Source organism: Aotus nancymaae, unplaced genomic scaffold (assembly GCF_030222135.1).
Source record: "Aotus nancymaae isolate 86718 unplaced genomic scaffold, 86718_ANA_hifiasm-v0.15.2.pri h1tg000173l, whole genome shotgun sequence".
Taxonomy (NCBI): Eukaryota; Metazoa; Chordata; class Mammalia; order Primates; family Aotidae; genus Aotus; species Aotus nancymaae.
The window spans coordinates 1,129,423-1,148,099 of record NW_026988588.1 but is presented as its reverse complement, the minus strand read 5'-3'; the positions used below and the strand labels follow the sequence as shown (position 1 = coordinate 1,148,099).

Here is an 18,677-nt window from a genome sequence, read left to right as displayed (position 1 = left end):
CAGGAGTTTGAGACCAGCCTGAGCAACACAGTGAGACCCTGTCTCTACAAAATATTTGAAAATTAGCCAAATGTGATGCCCTGTGCCTGTGGTCCCATCTACTTGGGAGGCTGAGCTAAGAGGATTACTGGGCCCAGGAAATTGAGGCTGCAGTGAGCTGTGATCACGCCACTGTGCTCTAGCCTAAGGGACAGAGTGAGACTGTGTCTTAAAAAAAAAAAGATCCCATGGAGTCTGGTCTTGCTCTCTCTCCATCGCACACAAAGGAGAGGTCATGGAGCACACAAGATGGTGGCACCCACGTACCAGGAGAAAAGGCCTCAGAAGGAAACGGACCTGGCTGACACCTTGATCTTGGACTTCCAGCTTTCAGAACTCTAAGAAAATTAATTTCTGTTGCTTAAACTGCCTAGTCTATGGTATTCTTTGATGGCAGCCCAAGCAGATGATGACAGCGTGATAAGGTGGGAAAAAAATGCTGAGAATAACTGGTGGGAAAAATAATAACCAACTTTTCTCTGAAATTTTTACTTTTTAGACAATTCATCCCTGAGAGTTTCACTTATCCACACACACAGTCATTCATATGAGAGGTACACCGCTGTTGATGGCAGCTGTGATCACACACAGTGCCATGGCAGGACCATGATGCTGCCAGCCACAGATGCAGCGTCGCGTTGGAGTCACATCGTAACACATGAACTACCAGGTGATTGTGCAGGAAAAAACGTCAGTCAGCCCTGCATGAACGTTGCTGGAGTGGCAGTGGATTGCAGGTGAGGGCAAGGACCTCCACACAGGTAGAACAGGAACGCTTTCTGGTCTACGAAGGAGTTTTGGAGACTGAGTCGGGGCAGGACATAATGGATTGAGAAACAGGCTCTGCCATTATGAAAAAGAATGAAATCATGTTCTTTGTAGCCACATGAATGGAGCAAGAGGCCCTCATCCTAAACAAATGAACAGAAACAGAAAACCAAAGACTGCATGTTCTCACTTAGGCAGACACGAAGATTGGAGCAGACGCTGGGGCACACTGGTGGGGAGGGAGGGAGACTGGGGCACACTGGTGGGTGGAGGGGGAGGGAGGGGCTGAGAAACTAACCACTGGGTACTGTGCTCACTACCTGGGTCACTCATGCACCAGGCCTCAGCATCACTCAGACCTGCACTTCTGCCCACTGAATCCAAAACATAAGTTGAAATTGGAAAAAAAAAAACCCAGAAAAAAAGAGCTGGGTGCGGTGGCTCATGCCTGTAATATCAGCACTTTTGGGAGGCCAAGGCTGGCAGATCACCTGAGGTCAGGAGTTCTAGACCAACCTGTCCAACATGGCAAAAGCCATCTCTACTAAAAACTACAGAAAAAAGATTAGCCGAGTGCAGTGGTGTGCACCTGTGGTCCCAGCTACTCGGGAGGCTGAGGCAGGAGAACTACTTGAACCTGGGAGGTGGAGGTTGAAGTGAGCCAAGATTGTGCCACTGCACTCCAGCCTGGGTGACAGAACTAGACTGTGTCTCAAAAAAAGAAAGAAAGAAAGAAAGAAACCGACTGTGGAATGTATGGATCTGGGGAGAGGAAGTGCCCTGCCCTTGAGGGTGCCACGGCCACTGCCTGGAGCCGCCCTGCAGGACTGAACATGCGCACGTGGATGCCGCGGCCTCCTGGCTGGCAGCTGCGCCTCCCGCCTCCTGCAGCTGGGGTGGGTGGAACCTCCCAGCCAGCAATGTCTCCACTCTGCCCTGTCTGGTCGGGGCCCTTGTCACTCTGGAAAAAGACTGAGCATCACTGTCCACCTGGCATCCGCTGGCCATGCAAGCCCTGCCCAGGGAGTCGAAGAGGACTTCATCTGTGGAAATGTGATTCTGTCCACCCCAGCTGTTCCTCAAATGACCCCACGAGAGAGCAGCCGGGGCTCAGGCCGCTCCGTTCGTAGTGGGAGCCAAGGGCGGGGGTCCAGGCCTGCAGGGTGCAGAGAGCAGGCAGTCAGGCTCCACCACGGGCCCCCTCTCTAGGGCCACCACCTTCTCAGGGTGCCGGCCGCCTTCACTCGTGTTCTGTCCCAGCTGCAGCTGCTCCAACCTGCACCCACAAGATGCAAAGTCTGCGGCCACCCTTGAGTTCAGATCCTGCTTTTCCTCAGAGCAATCTGGTCACCAGTTCAGTGCAAGGGTCAGGGTCAAGACAGCTGGGCTCCGTCCCATCTCTGCTGCCCCCTGCCGTGTGACTTTGTTACATCCCTTCCATAGCTAAAAAGGAAAATATTGTCACCTTCCTGGGCCGGCAGGGGAGACGGTGCCGGGCCTGTACTTCCACCTTCACTGCGGAAGAATTAGGAGGGAGGGGTGCTAGCTTATTTTGTGGCAGCTTTTTCATTTCTGGCAGGCAGGGCTGTTTTCACACAAACATGTTTTATTGCCTACAAATGGGATTTTTGAAGACTGCCTTTCTTTATTAATCAGAGAACTGTGCCTATCAGCAGCAATGCCTGCACAGCGTCAGCGTCCACACACTGGAAACGTGGAAGCCCGGCCCAGTGCCTGCACAGCATTAGCACACGCCTGGTGGAAATGTGGAAACCCCAGGGCCTGCACGGCATCCGCATAGGCCTGGTGGAAACACAGAAACCCAGTCCATCAGTGAAAGACTGTTTCCTGCCTCATGGATGAGTCGATGTATTGATTTGGCTGCTCAGAGGCTTGGGCAGTGCCTGCAGCGACTGGGAGAAATGATGATAATGATGAAAATAATGAGAGTAATAGTCGGCGGCCATCATCTCTGAGCACTTCCCTACCACGTGTGGGGTACTGTGCTAAGCACTTAAGAGGCCGTATTGTATTTAATCCTTACAAAAACACCAGGTGGAAATGAAGATGATTTGCTTGTAAATTAGGAAAATGGGCTCCCCAGGCTCCTGAGTGACAGAACTCAGGGTCCAACCAGGCTTCCCTACTCCAAGGCCTGCAACAGCTACGCCAGCCGAACTGCCCCTGATGAAAAGGTTAGGGCCCCAAGTCCAGGAAAAGGCAGTGATGCAACCATGGGCCCAAAGGAGCCAGGGGAAGGGCGGCCACAGAGCCACACTGGCTGCACCCTCATGCTACTGGGGTGTGCTGCCTTCCCAGAGACCAGGAGTCGCCTTATCGCTAACCACATTATGTGACGGGGTGTGCAGGGGCACACGTGTATGTGTCTGTGTCATGTGTATGCACATATACACATGTGTGCCTGTGCCTGTGTGTGCAAGTGTGTGCTTCTGTGTGTGTGCATGTGTGTACATATTCGTGTGTGCACGAGTGTGCCTGTGTACCTATGTGTACATATTCATGTGTGCACATGTGCCCTAGGTGCATTGTGTGTTGTGCTGTGTGCATACATGCAAATGTGTGCATCTATGTGCATGTGCAGGAAGGTGAGAAGAGGTTGTGGAGTGAGCCGTAGCTGGCCGTTTAGCCAGGAGAGCACCCTGAGACTGCTGGCTGCATAGACACCGGCTCTGAGATACTCAGAAGACGATGGTGGCCCATCATCCCTGTAAAAATCTGCTTCTCCCTGAAAGACTCCTCCGGCCACTTCTCTGAGAGGCCAGGAGTGGGGAGTGGGCACTGTTTCCATGGGGAGGTCGGTAGAGGTCAGGGTTTCTGCTGAGAGCAACACTGCGGTTAACCACTCCATGTGATTCTGAGCTCTTGGGACATACCTGGAGACAGGCCATGTGTGGCCACCTGGGACAAGGCTGTGAGGAGGGGTGGAGAAGGCCCACGTGTGGCCACATCGGGATGAGGCCGTGAGGAGGGAGGACGGTGCCCATCATCCTCCGCTGCTCCCGCTCAGCCCAACATGGAGGCCTGTGCTTATGTCTTTCAGGAATTCGCAGACTCCATATCCCAGCTGGTCACACAGAAGTTCCGCGAGGTGACGATGGACCTCACACCTGTGCATGCCCGCCACAAAGCACTGGCAGGAATCATCATGACCAAAGGTAGCCTCCTCTTTTTCTGTGGGCATTTTCATCTCTAAAGAAAGAGCGTTGGCATCTACCTGATCTTGGAGGCCAAACGGCTCTCTTTTCCATACCCAGCTGTGACAAAGACAAAATGCCACACAGAGATCAGTAGCCAGTGCGTATTGGCAGGAAGAGCCATCCTGACCATGGCGCCATGGTTAGGCTGCCAGGGCCCGGCTCTGCACAGGCATCCCCCATCTCTGGGAGGCCTGGCCAGCCCTTCCGGAGAACCCCAGTCTCCTGAGAGCCCTGAGCCCCCCTCGCTGGGGTGTAACCCGCCCCAGAACACCCTCCTTCCTGCCAAGATTCCCCATCCCAAACTCATAGGGAAGGAATTCCACTCTGAGAAACAAGAGTGACCCAGACATGAGGGGGACACTGAGGGCCAAGGAGGCAGCCTCCCCAGTCAGCCAGGATGGGGAAACAAGCGAGGGCTAAATCTGAGCAGCCGGCACTGTGGAAAAGACGAGCCACCAGCCCATTCATAACAAGCCAGCTGGTCATCTGAATTCAACCATTTCCATCTCCAAAGTGTTGCACGAGTGTGTAGTGACCTCATTACACTCACACACCTGAGAGCCATTACTATGAAACAGTAACTGACTTTTGGGTTAAGTTTCACACACACGCTTGCTCTGCATGTGCCGGCAAAATCTAAGGCAGAAAAAGACCATCAATCTGACACACAACATATTTATGTTAAATAATGGTGGCTCACACCTGTAATCCCAGCACTTTGGGAGGCCGAGTGGGCGGATCATGAGGTCAAGAGTTCAAGACCAGCCTGACCAAATTGGTGAAACCCTGTCTCTACTAAAAATACAAAACTTAGCTGGGTGTGGTGACACAAGCCTGTATTCCCAGCTATTCAGGAGGCTGAGGCAGGAGAATCCCTTGAACCCAAGAGGCAAAGGTTGCAGTGAGCCGATATCCCGCCACTGCACTCCAGCCTGGGTGACACAGTGAGACTGTCTCAAAAAAAAAAAAAAATCATAAAGAAGCAGATGGCTCGCATGGTTCTCAGCCATGCTGGGCCTGCAGAGTCCTCTCCAATCTTGCTGAGTGTAGGACATTGGAACCCAGTGCCCAGCGCCGTGTCTTGGCTATGTAATCTTCCCAGTAGGGGCCTCCTGGTAAAATGAAAATGAAGTTGCTTCCTCACAGTGTAACTGGGTGAAATCCAGATTATGCTTTGAAAGGTAAAGCTGCTTTATAAACATATCATCCAGTATATAAATATACCGGCCCCACCCTGGCCACCGGCACCTGCCCCCCTTTCAGACTCAGATGACACCTGCCTCTTTGTGGAATTAGGAATGTTCTAAATTGAGAGCTAAGAGTTTACCTCCACCAAGCTCATCCCTGCTGGAGGTGACCATTCCTTTGTCCTCAAGCCTGCAGCCATCAGCTGGGCGCCTCCATACATGGGCACTGCTCCGTAGGCACAGGGGGCTTCAAGAAAGAGACACAGCCCCCACTCAGGGTACAGCAGTCTCATTGAGGAAGCAGTGAGTTTGGTGGGCCAGAAGCATCATCCTAGCATAGAATCCAGCCCTACCTGCACAGAGCTCTGTGACCCATGGACAGCCACTGAGCCTTCTGGGACTCCGTTCTCTCACCTTTAAAACGGGGACAGTAACACCTGCCTGATCAGATTATTTTGAAGGTTAAACGTGTTCATGCATCTCCAGCTCTTCAAAAGTTACCTACCCGTAGTTAGTACCACGTGTTAGTTAATTATTGGTAACGGCACTGTTTTATTAAAAAGTACTTAGTGGCTGGCATACGAAGTTCTGGGGAAACAAAAGAGAACAAAAGAGACCGACTGCCTACCCTTGTGACTCTTAGATTCCAGTGGGGAATGGTTCATAAAGAACAATTTAAATCCAAAATAAAAAGAACTATAAAAGAATTATATACACAGAGTTGTTGGTCCACACAAACAAAACTTTGGTAAATTTTTAAATGTTGAGTGTTACACAGATTTCTGAAAAACTCACTTTAATGTCTTGGTCTGAAAAGAAAAGGAGGGTAGATAGTAGAAGTGCGGGGAGCAGAGGGGAGAGGCACCGGCCACCCTGGCTTCCTTACTGCGCAATGCACTTCCAGTCCTAGAGACATAAGTCAGTATGACCTGGAAAGTAATTTTTTTAGCATTTCTCGGCTCCGGAACTGTGATTGTCCAATATCTTTCCATTTTGGGGTAACAAATCCAGCGAGTTTTAGAAGCTACTCTCAAACTTCACGTGGAAGAGAGTAATGTTTTACAGAGGCTTGTGGGGAAAGAATACTTCTAGGTTGCTAGAGAATACCATGCTGTACGTGTAGGTAATTTATCTGTATGAATTAAACGTATTATATGAGAATGAGACTTCACAAGTTAGAGCTTCTCTAATGAGTGATTTCTGAACATTAAAGAACTTGCCGAAATTTACTTTCCTATTGTAAAGAGATAAACACTGGTTTTTAAAAATTAGAAATGTGCAAAATTACTAATACAAACACTTTCAGACACTCATTTACTTAAAGTTGATGTGCCATTTACTCTTAGTTCTAGTTCAGTTATTCCAGCAAATGCCTAAGAAATTCTCAGAGTAATGTGTCTTGTTCTAGTTACTGTATATGTCACGATGTTTTAAAATTAAACTTATTTTGAAATAAAACACAATCTGATTTGCCCCTCCAGTTTTAGGTGGAATGCCAACTCACATTAATTAGCTCCTGAAAGTTCTGTTTATGAATCGGAGACATTTCTTAGCCATTATGAGAAATATGATCACGGAAATATGTACTTGTGAACAGAATAGTTTTTATTTTTTGACAAAGTAATGCAGTCATACGGTAGAGATTCTAAAGGAGAGACCTTCTGAATGAAAAGCCATCTTCTCCCACTCTACCCCTCACTTCCCTTCACTCAGAAGCCACCTCTAACCATTTTCAATTCTGTTCTTGTGACTCTAAGTACTATATTGCTTCTATATGTCTAGATTTTCAGTTTCAGATAACATCTATTGACTCATGCTATTAAAATTTGATATTTTCATTTTCCATTATTGTTTGTAATGCACAATTATAGATAAAAAATCTTTATTTCTTATTGCATCAAATTTAGAAGGTATGATTTCACTCCCTGTTCTGTGAGTTGAGGATGGCAGCCCTCAGCCCCTCCTCCACTAGCCAGCTTCTCTGAGTTATAAGTGTTACATCTTTACACCACCATAACTGGTATTTATCCTTTCTTATGTCCGTAAGTCTTCTCTATTTTGTCTTTTGAGTGATTCTAAGAGCTAAACAGCATCTACCTGGTGATAGTGTTGTAGATATTCCCAGCACAGAGCCAGGCAGAATCATGTTCAACTCTCTCAGCAGAGATCCCCCCAGAAAGAGAGCCTGGCTACCTGACGTCCAGGCCACACAGATGCTGCCTGCTTCCGCCCGAAGCTCCAAGTTATGCTGTTTAAGTTTGATTCACGTGTGTTTCTAGACTTACGTCGCTTTTGAAATATTGTGTGTTTTTTTTTCTGGAATGTCTTTTTTCTTACTGAAAAAGAAAAAAAAAAAGGAAGATTGTGCCTTTACCATACATGCTAAGTCATGTGGCCTCTAGGGCAGCATCTCGCAGAGAGCACCTGCCTCCCTCCTGGAGAGCTCCCCACCAGGCCAACGAGGTGAGTGCTCTACAGACCCTGCATCCTGCTCTCCCGGTCGGACACTGTCACTGAGATCATTGTCGTCTTCCCTGCTTTTTCTCCATTCATAGAAAACTTCTTCCAGAAGCATCATCTAAAAGGATGGTAGATCAACTTTGTGAATTTTCCCACATCTCAAAATGCCTTGATTTGCTTCTCATCCATCTCAATAGGTTCTCTCAATAGGGTCATAGGTGGGGAATTCTAAACTTTCAATCATTTTCCCTTAGTATTTTGGAGGAATGTTTCCATTATCTTTTATCCAATATTTCTGATGAGAAATGTTGTACCTGCCTCACATTTTCTCTGCAGTGACCAGCACTCACCCCTACCCGGGAGGGGGAAAGGCCTTTTTTTTTTAACTTGGATATAAATACATGTTTAGGTGTTAGCCATTCACCTTTCTTGACATATTTAAGCTATTTGTATATTTTTCTTTATATCATGTGTTTGATGAATTCCTTCATTTACACACATTTTGTTAAATTTTCAATGCTCTGTGTTAATCTACTTTTAATTTTTAAATTTTAGTCTCTTCATTCTTTTACTCAATGCTTTTGGAGATTTCTTAAATTTATCCTACAGCTCTTCAACTGCCTTTCCCTCCTAATTTTTGCAGCCTATTTTCATTATTTAAGTCTCTCCCTTATCCTCCATTCTTCCTCTCGAGGGAGCCTCTTGTTCTGCAGCTTTGACGGCTGCTCAACTCCTCTGAGGAGACGCCCTGGCCCGTGTCCTCCAGGTCAGGGGCAGTGGCTTTCTGTTTCACGTGGTTTTTCTCCCATGTCCCGCTGATGGCTCTCATCTGAATATGCACTCTTGTGAACAGGACGTTAGACTGGTATCGTAGGCGCTGGCCTGGTGTCCTCTGTGGTGGTGGCCAGCTGGTCCTTCTCCCACAGGCTCCCGCCCAGATAGGAAGACGGCCTGGGGCCCATTTCCATCAGCTCAGATCTCCTTAGGATTCACGGGCACCGGCCCACCCAGCGCCAATGAGGTCGGGTCCCAGCCCGCCTGTGCCCTTCTCAGTGGTCCTTCCCTCCCTGTGGGTGGGACTCCATCTTCCACGCTGAGCAAATGCTTCCAGCCTCAGACATTCTCCCCAGGAAGCAGAAGGCTTGGCCAACTGCTGCAGCCATTTATTAAAACTATCCAGTGAGCCCCATGCCAGGAGCACCTGCACTGCTGCCCTGCAGACCCACAGGCACCGAGCCTGGGACCTCCCAGGCCCGATCTTGAGGACAGCCGCTCTCTCTGCTGCTTGGAGGCTTTGTTCTCATTCTCTCCACTCATCCTCCGAGCCCAACTCACCTGCCATCTTCCCAGCGGGCTCGGACCGGCCTCACACGGGGAGCCCCCGCTCAGGCCATCTCTCAGGAGGTCGTGGGCCGTCGCTCAAGCTGTCTCCTGGTGAAGCGTGGGCCCCAGCTCAGACCGTCTTCCCTGAGGGTGTAGACCTCGCTCAGGCCGTGTTCTGGAAGAGCGTGGCCCGACTCAGGTGTCTCCCAGGCGGAAGTGAACCCGGCTCCGGTCATCCTGGACCTGTCTTCCGGGGGAGCGTGACCCGCCTTAGGCCGTCTTCCGAGGGAGTGTGGGTCCCTCTCAGGCTGTTTCCGGGGGAGCGTGGGTCCCCCTCAGGCTGACTTCCGGGGGAGCGTGGGTCCCCCTCAGGCTGACTTCCGGGGGAGCGTGGGTCCCCCTCAGGCTGTCTTCCGGGGGAGCGTGGGTCCCTCTCAGGCTGATTTCCGGGGGAGCGTGGGTCCCCCTCAGGCTGTCTTCCGGGGGAGCGTGGATCCCTCTCAGGCTGTTTTCTGGGGAGCATGGGCCCCCCTCAGGCTGTGTTCCAGGACATCCTCGTGCCGCGCCCCCTCAGGCCATCTTCGCGGGGAGCGTGGGCTCCTCTCAGGCCGTATTCCGGGGGAGCCTCGCCGTGCTTAGGCCATCTTCTGGGAGGGCGTTGTGGCCCCCTCTCAGTCTGTCTCACGGGGGAGCGTGGACTGGCTCAGGTCTTCTTCCAGGGCAGCCTCACCCCCGCTCAGGGCGTCTTCTGGGAGGGCGTGGGTCCCACTTAGTCACGCCATAGTTCAGCTTTGTTCCCTTCCAGATCCTCTCGTTTCACTGGAAAAGCAGAAGCAAGTGTTCTCCCCATCCTCTTGAACCCCGGACAGCACCTATTAGCCAAGCTGTCAGAGTACTGCTTTATTTAGAAACACTAGTGTTTCATGAGAGTGATTCTTAAAGGGACTGTTGATAGTGATGCCTTGCATTTGATATGCAGATTTACAATTTTGACAGCATTTTTACATACACTCATCGGTTTGATTGACATAACCCGAGAAGTGGGGAAGGCCAGAATTTTTATTAATGCTTTAGGAAACGCAGACCCCAAGATCAAGAGACCAAGTGGCTTTCCTGACGTCCTGGCAGGAAGGTGGAGCCGCTGGTCCTTTATCCTTCGTGGCTGCAGGTTCCCGTTGGAAGCAGGCATCAAGGCATCAAGCCTGGTGGTGACCATGCATTACTTCTTTATGGGAATTACTTTTCTAGGTTTATTAAGTAAACAACTAAAAAAAAGGAGTTTCTAGAGTGTATTTTTAGGGTTTCATGTTTAAACTTTTGCTTGTCTAGCCTACAAGACATATTTTGAAATTATGGCTTTAATAAATATTATTTCCCATTTAAACTAAGGTGGAGCTTTAATCAATCCACAAATTTCTTGGACTTATAACTGCCCTGGAAAAACACGCATTTCTTGAAAACAGCCTGGTAAAGTTGAACTTTGTAAAAACAGCCTAGAACAACAAGGAAACCCTTCTGAGTGAAGTGATCTGACCTGTCTTATTAGGGAAAATACGAAAGTGCCAATCAATTCCACGATGGAGCATAAGTTTTCCAAGTTTTGAAATGTAGAATATGTTTTGCTGCATATGTTTGCCTTTGAACCTAAAAAGAGCACATAAGGTAAAGAAATATGTCTGTAATGTCCATGCCACGCTTTCGGCTTGAATAAAGAATCGTGTTATTGTGTTGTACTAGATAAAGCTGGTAATCAAACATAATCTTGCCGTTTGCACTTTAGAAAGCATGACAGTTTAAATACAGTTAAAAACTTCTCTTTCCATCATACAAAGAGCATTTGTATAAGTTCATCTTCACAAGGACCTAGGAGAAGCAGAGTTTATTCCCCCAATTTTTCAAAACTCTTTCCTTCCGTTTTCTCCCCTGAATGACTGGCAGTCACTTGGATCTTAAAATTAAAAGCAAGGTCTTTTTATTTGCATCCAGTCGGGCATGAGGAAGATCAGCTGAAACAAATGAACTGGACGAAAAACCCTAAACAGAAACCTCATGCTGCGATAAAAGATGGCGAATTATCATCTGGATTTCAAGGAATTGATCTTAATGATTGCTGAGTGGATACGGAGAAATGTGAAGCTGATGCTGTGTCTCTGTGGGTCTGTTCAGGCACATTAAGATTCATGGAGGCCAACGGCTGAGTACAATAAGGAACACTGACGGGCAATTGATTTTAAATCTTTGGTTTAAACGTTAGGTTTAAACTATAAGATGCAGGACAGATTTCACTACACCGATGCTGACCCTTGTGCAGTGTGAATGCTGACACATTTATACTAACCATCCCTCCTCAAAATGGAGAGAAAAAGAAAATCCGTCACTGACTAGACATTTATTCCACCCGAATCCCACTCACGGCTCATTTCACTAGGTTAGCCTGGAATAATTCACAGGGTACCAGTGAAAACCCTCAAAGCTGAATTAACTAAGGAGAGGACTGGCAGCTCTGGCCTCAGCGTATGCCTTCATTTATCCCAAGTAAGGAAATGTGTAGCTGGAAATGCATGAGAAAGGGAAGGAGAAATATTTTTGCTACACTTTCTCAAGGTCCAATCAAAGCTGTTTGCATACTTCTGCAATTTTCTGATTATTAACTCATAACTGAGCATTCAATTCTATCTTCAAGCTAATTGTCCAAAAGGCTTCACCGAGAAAAGAAAATCCAACACTGTATTGTATCTCAAGGCAACACAACTAAACTCATGTTTATTCTGGTCTCTTCGACTGTGAGTCTTTTTTTAATGGAAACATAACACTAAGTTTGTTGGTGAAAAAATAAGGGACGCTAGCATCCAGTGTTTACCTGTGTGCCAGGCACTGTTTGGGGGTGTGTAAAGCCACATTATCCTATTATACAACAAGCTAAAATATTCTTATGTTTACCCTAACCACACTCTGGTTAAGCACACTTAGGAAAGAGAGCAAGAAAGAAAGAGAGAGTTAGGGAAGGAGAGAGAGAGAAAAAGAGAGAAAGAGAGAGAGGAAAGGGAGGGAGAAGGAAGAAAGAAGCTTCGAGAAATGACTGTGCATTATTTGTGAGCCGGAGTTAGTCATTATCGACAGGGCCCCACTATGTGGCTGAAGATATAATAAAGATATTCTGAAGGCTTTGGGCTAATTAGTGAACAAATGTGAAACTAAGTGAAGCTGTAACCCTCTGCAGTATGTGTGGACTTTCAAATGCATGCACTTGGGTCATGGTTTACACTCCCTCGTTCCCCAGTGGACCCCATATTTAAATTTTCAAGATGTGTCCATCTGCATTAGGTGATATTGAAAAGGCTGCCCTGTGGAAACACTGGAGGCGTCTGTGGTGCTGTTCCAGACACATCCACGTTGGAATCTGGGGTAATTCACACCAAGGAAACCCGGGATCTCATGACTTCACATAGCAAAATTGAGGACTGCCGGCTTCCTACCCTATGCTATTAGAACCAAGCTTTCCTCTCCCCCCCACCTCTCTTTCACACGTACCCTCATTGCACACCCTGTGTCTGTGTCTCCTTCTGCTGCGTTGGACTTTTGAAGTCCTCCCTGCACAGCACTCTGGACCCAGCCCCTGCAGCAGCTTCACCACACTGATGACAGGAAGAGGTGTGCATGGAGGCAGCCTCCTAGGTTAGAGAGGGGGTGGGCATGTGATTCCTGAGGGCTGACAATGAAAAGGAAGGGAGGCAGGGTCTTGGGCTGAGGAGGAGCTCCCCATGGAGGAAAGCACTCTCAGCTTTGGGGCCATCCTGGTGTCCAGTGGCTCAGGGAGGAGCCAGTCATTGACAAGGTCTGTGGAGGGCAGAGAAGGGGAGGAGAGCATGAAGCTATGAGTGATGGTGGGTTTGGGGTGGCTTCCCCACCTTAAGTCAGTGCCCGCCTATGTCATTGGGTCATTACTCAAGGATGAGTGCTCTAACTAGCCAGCCAGATTTGAGCCCAGGGGAACTCACACTAGTCAAGAAAAGAAGAAAAGTGTTGGAGGTCAGCAGAGAGGGCGTGGAGCTCACAGGGCCTGAACAAAGCTCCTCTCTGAGCTGATTCAAATATGATCTTCTTAAAAACAGAACAAAAATGAGCATATCAAGTGGTTGCTTACAGATGAAGAAAGCACTGTCACTTAGGATATTTAGGCCATGAATTATTTATGAGCACTGGCTTCACGCTCTCATTATTTCTGGTTTTAGCGCCAGTGAGGAGACCTTGTCAGCCATCCTCAGTGGGAAAAGGAAGAGACCGTTCATCGATCAGACCAGGTGTTTCCTATTTGTTCCTTTGATATAAAAGAATGAGTTACTAATGGGGCGAAGAGCTTGCTCGGCCCAATGCAAATGAGGAGATAAATAGACTTTTCAATCTATTAATTGCAAAGCGTTGATTGTCATTCTGCCTCTTTCTTGGGGGTAGGAGGAGGGCATTGAATATATTTACTAAATGTGAAATTACCATAATTATACCCAGTGAAACCCTCGCAGTGTTGATGTTGAGGAACGTAACTAATAACCTTCTCATAAGCTCGCCTGGCCCCATCTTTTGATGTATGTGGTGTCCTACCAATAGTTCGGTGCATTTTGAGGTTTTATCCACTAGGAACACCGCTGACTGCAGGAAGTGAGCTGATAGCAGTGTTCCAAACAACCACCTTTTTATTGTCTTGATAACCAGCAGTAGCCCATGTGCCAGACAGTGGTGGCAGGCGCCATTCAGGCCCCTGTGGTTTCAGGATCTGTAGGCCCTTGGCCTCCCCTCATCCTGCCCGCTGCTGCACGTCACACTTCCAGACCCCATCAGGGCAGGAGGAGGACGTGTTCCATCCCTCAGACTTCTTTTGGCCAGGATTTTGCTGCTGGCCACTCAGCTGTGTGGGAAGTAGCAGGGAGAGTTGGAAAGAGAGAGTTTTGCGTCTTAGTCTCCACAGCAGAGCCAGTGAGGGAGGACGGCTTGGAGCTGGATGCTCAAGAACCAGCGTTGGTTCAGGCATCCACAATGCCTGCTCATGTCTCCTGGAGCCTCAAGTCCCTCTTCATTACTGAGCTGTAATATTGGGCAATACCCCAAGTTGAGCACTGTGCTGGGACGAGTGTGGAGAGGTCTGTGCAGCAGCAAATACTGCTGCATCTGCCTATCCATTCTCGTGCCCCAAAAGTATTCTTTGGAGAAGTCAAGTTAATTCAGTAGGAGAATGTGCCAGCTGTGCCATTGTGATGTAAACACCATTAAGTCCCAGGGCTGACCACAGTTGTCAATGTGCTTGCTTGCCTGGAGGCCGCCTGTGTCAATGTCCAGCTTCTGCCCTCTGATGGGGCTGTAGTGTGTTTGACTCACTATGAGTCACAGACACACGTGTGACATGTTGCGGGACGGATCCCTTCACTCTCACTGGGTCACTCTGTCTAGCGAAACATGCAGCCGGCTCCCCACCCGAGGCCCACAGGAAGGTCACTGTCTCCTGAGTTTCCTCCCTCTCGCCTCTAACCTCGCCTGCAGCCATCGGGTTTGGAGAAGTTCCATTCCCTGCTGGGGAACAACAGAGACTGTTGACCAGCTGACTTGATGTCTTTCACATGTGGACATCTGTTCATGTGCTGTCTTTGGGTTGTCATGGGAGCCACAGCACAGGAGGCTGGAGCCACATCTGTGATTTTAACAGTGACCAAAAGATTCCTCTAATCACACAGTATAAGAAAGAACAGCCAAAACTTGCTTGACATCTTTTACATGTGGACCTCTGTCCACGGGCTGACCCTCTTTGGGTTGTAGTGGGGGCCACAGCACAGGTGGATAGCAGCCGGCGTCAGCCTGGCATAGTTTCTGAGTTCTGTCAGTGCCTTTGCCATGTTGTATGTTATGTGGAGTAAGCAGCATGTTTGGTTAGTGTGTAGACCCAGTGCTCACATGTGCTGGCATAGAAGGCTCACGAGCATCAGCCACACTGAGGAGGACAAGCTACGTGACGTGGCACCCGGGTCCAGTGACTGCCTCATTTCCCATCAGAGCAACATGTGAATCTGTGTCTACAAAGCAATCACCACCCATTTTAAAAGGAAAAAGAATGAGTGTTAAAACAACAGACTTACTCATTTCTGACATTCCTGGGTCCAAATACTTCCTCATGTTTTGGCCCCATGAGGAGCTCAGAGCACTGACCCTGCTTACTTCATCACCGGGACTGAGGCCCAGCATGACTGGCAGTCTCAGCACCTGAGAGGGAGGCTGGCATGCCCTCTGGGGGCATTTTTTAAGGAAATTAATGAGTACATGATTATTGTGCTTATCCTGACAACTAAGTGCTGAGGCTAAGAAACCCTGGCTTTCATGGTGTGTTCACACAGTTGGACAGAGTTAGCATTTGGGATTCACTAATCAGTTGCCCAGCATCCTTCGAAGCTCAGGTAGAGCAAATGGGGACCACTCATCTGCGATGCCCACAGAGTGAGGTTTGTTTGTAGATGCCTCTGAATCTACTGCGCACCATATGTGCGCAACTCTCAAGAGAAACTGCCTCTTGATTCAATGGTTTCTCATTCAGATTGCTAAACCAAAGAATCTGCTTCAGTTAAGAGTACCTGTTCCCAAACTGCATCCAATGACATCACACAGCCAGGTGAGAAAATTAATATTCTGCATCTGCTTTTTTCCATATTTGTGCTCCCCAAATTCACCTGGCCATAAGAATAACCTGAAAACACTGTCTAAATACAGATTTTCAGGATCCTCACTAGGAGATACTCACTCAATAGTTTTGGGGTTCTTGGTTGATAGGAGGCTGGAGCCACATCTCTGAGTTTTACAGTGACCAAAAGATTCCTCTAATCACACAGTATAAGAAAGAATGGCGAAAACTTGCTTGACATCTTTTATACAGAGAGTGATTCTCCCAGTTCTGGTGAAGGCAACATGGTGGACAAGGCTTCTACCCATCATCTCCACACAGGAGTACCCGGGAAGAAGGTAGACAATTTGGGTGATGTCACCCAGACAATAGGACACCCTCCAGAAACTACTACTGCCCCACAGGCACTGGAGTTCTACACCGGTAATCACACAGGTCCACCCCATCCTAACCACAGAGCCCACCACATCCTGACCACAGAGCCCACTGTATCCTGACCACAGAGCCACCACACCCTAACTGCAGAGCCCACCCCATCCTACCCACAGAGCCCACCCCATCCTATCCACAGAGCCCACCCCATCCTATCCACAGAGCCCAACTCATCCTACCCACAGAGCCCAACTCATCCTACCCACAGAGTCCACCTCATCCTATCCACAGAGCCCACCACATCCTATTCACATAGCCCACCCCATCCTACCCACAGAGCCCAACTCATCCTACCCACAGAGCCCACCTCATCCTATCCACAGAGCCCAACTCATCCTACCCACAGAGCCCAACTCATCCTACCCACAGAGCCCACCTCATCCTATCCACAGAGCCCACCTCATCCTATCCACAGAGCCCACCACATCCTATTCACATAGCCCACCCCATCCTACCCACAGAGCCCAACTCATCCTACCCACAGAGCCCACCTCATCCTATCCACAGAGCCCACCTCATCCTATCCACAGAGCCCACCTCATCCTATCCACAGAGCCCACCCCATCCTACCCACAGAGCCCAACTCATCCTATCCACAGAGCCCACCCCATCCTATCCACAGAGCCCACCTCATCCTATCCACAGAGCCCACCTCATCCTATCCACAGAGCCCACCACATCCTATTCACAGAGCCCACCCCATCCTACCCACAGAGCCCACCTCATCCTATTCACAGATCCACTGCATCCTACCCACAGAGCCCACCTCATCCTATTCACAGAGCCCACCCCATCCTACCCACAGAGCCCAACTCATCCTACCCACAGAGCCCACCCCATCCTACCCACAGAGCCCACCTCATCCTACCCACAGAGCCCAACTCATCCTACCCACAGAGCCCAACTCATCCTAATCACAGAGCCCACCCCATCCTACCCACAGAGCCCAACTCATCCTATTCACAGATCCACTGCATCCTACCCACAGAGCCCACCTCATCCTATTCACAGATCCACTGCATCCTACCCACAGATCCACTGCATCCTACCCACAGAGCCCACCTCATCCTAATCACAGATCCACTGCATCCTAACCACAGAGCCCACCTCATCCCAACCACAGATCCACTGCATCCTAACCACAGAGCCCACCCCATCCTACCCACAGAGCCCACCTCATCCTATTCACAGAGCCCGCCTCATCCCAACCACAGATCCACTGCATCCTAACCACAGAGCCGCCCTCCCACGCTCCATGTCTTCATGCAGGCTGCTTCCACTCTTCAGCCACTCTGCCTTCATTACCTGGCCAGTGGCTACACACCTTCTAGTGCAGGACACAGGTCCCTTCTTTCTCCCTCTTATAACACTGGCTTTGACATCCATGGTTGCCCCATCCTCTGAGAAGGCGTCCCCACAGCTGATGTAGCCCAATCACAGTGAGTTCATGACATCCTGCCATGCTGCCTTCTCCCTGTCTATGAGTATGTGCTGTGAAAGGAGCTTTGGGACTGCATGGTTTTTCATCCCCATTCCCTCGAATAAGTTGGGTGTTTAATGCCTATTGAATGAATAGTTGGATAAACAAATTGAAATAGATTAAAATATGCCCTTGACACTTTAAGGCAAGTGAGTACTCATCCTGGAATTGTTATGTGGCCCATGGCCCAGTGCTGTGGTCAGATTTAGTGTAAGGTGTTCTTGAGTGTGTCTTTTCTTTCAGCTGTCCCACACCAGTCCTCTTGTTCTCATTGGAAGAACATGTCATTCATAGTCAATAGAAGTAATAATGGAACACGTGGTTTTTTATGTCATTCTGGCAAGGGAAGTCACAGAAACATCCTGGTTGCAGATGGAGAAACAACTATGATTACAGGAAAATAGAAATATATGCATCATAATAGCTAGAGATGGTGGCATTTTTGCTGTGTATCAGGCACATGTTAAGGATTTCACATTATTTTCTTTAATCTTTAAAAACGTTTTCCAAACAAGACAACTGAACACAGTTAAATTCTTGCCCAAAGTCTCCAGTAAGCAGAGAAACAGGGCTACCTGTGCTCTAGAGCCTGTTAAACTCTGCCTACAATGCTTTGTTACCTGATATTCCCCAGATGTGTTGTCATTCGTAGAGGAGTGCACAAAACATTTACACATAACTTACTTTCATCCCCAAATCAGTGCCTTTGAAATGTTTCAAGAATAAAAGCCCAGGGGACACTGGTGTTTTCTGATTCCTGAAGAAAGCCATAAATCAAGACCCTAGTGGAAGAAAAATCTCCCATTAAACACAAAACTTTCTTTTCAGTCTCTGTCCAATAATGTCCCTAACAGACAAGACGTACCGAAGCCAGACATTTTAAAATCTACCTGATTTCGAACTAATTAGAGGAAATATCGAGAATGGAAGCAGAAACACCAGAAGAGAAGAAAAGTGGCTTGTGGAAAAAGATTGAAAATAAAACATAGACTTTGGCCAAATAATGACTAGAAGTAGGGTTGCAGGCAGATTATGATATTCCCTGTGAGTATTCAGAGAATACCAACCACAAGGAGCCTGGGAGCTTTAAATATAAAGCCAGGGAGGTGGAC

At 48.5% G+C, this 18,677-nt stretch overlaps 1 protein-coding gene across 1 annotated transcript in view; it reads left to right on the top strand.

Annotated features, from left to right (window-relative positions):
• ADARB2 (adenosine deaminase RNA specific B2 (inactive)) overlaps window positions 1–18,677 on the top strand; it is a 485,894-nt gene that overhangs the window by 393,660 nt on the left and 73,557 nt on the right. Inside the window, exon 4 of the mRNA XM_012466970.2 lies at window positions 3,869–3,983. Within this exon, the coding sequence (XP_012322393.1) occupies window positions 3,869–3,983 (115 nt within the window). The remainder of the gene's footprint in view (window positions 1–3,868; window positions 3,984–18,677) is intronic.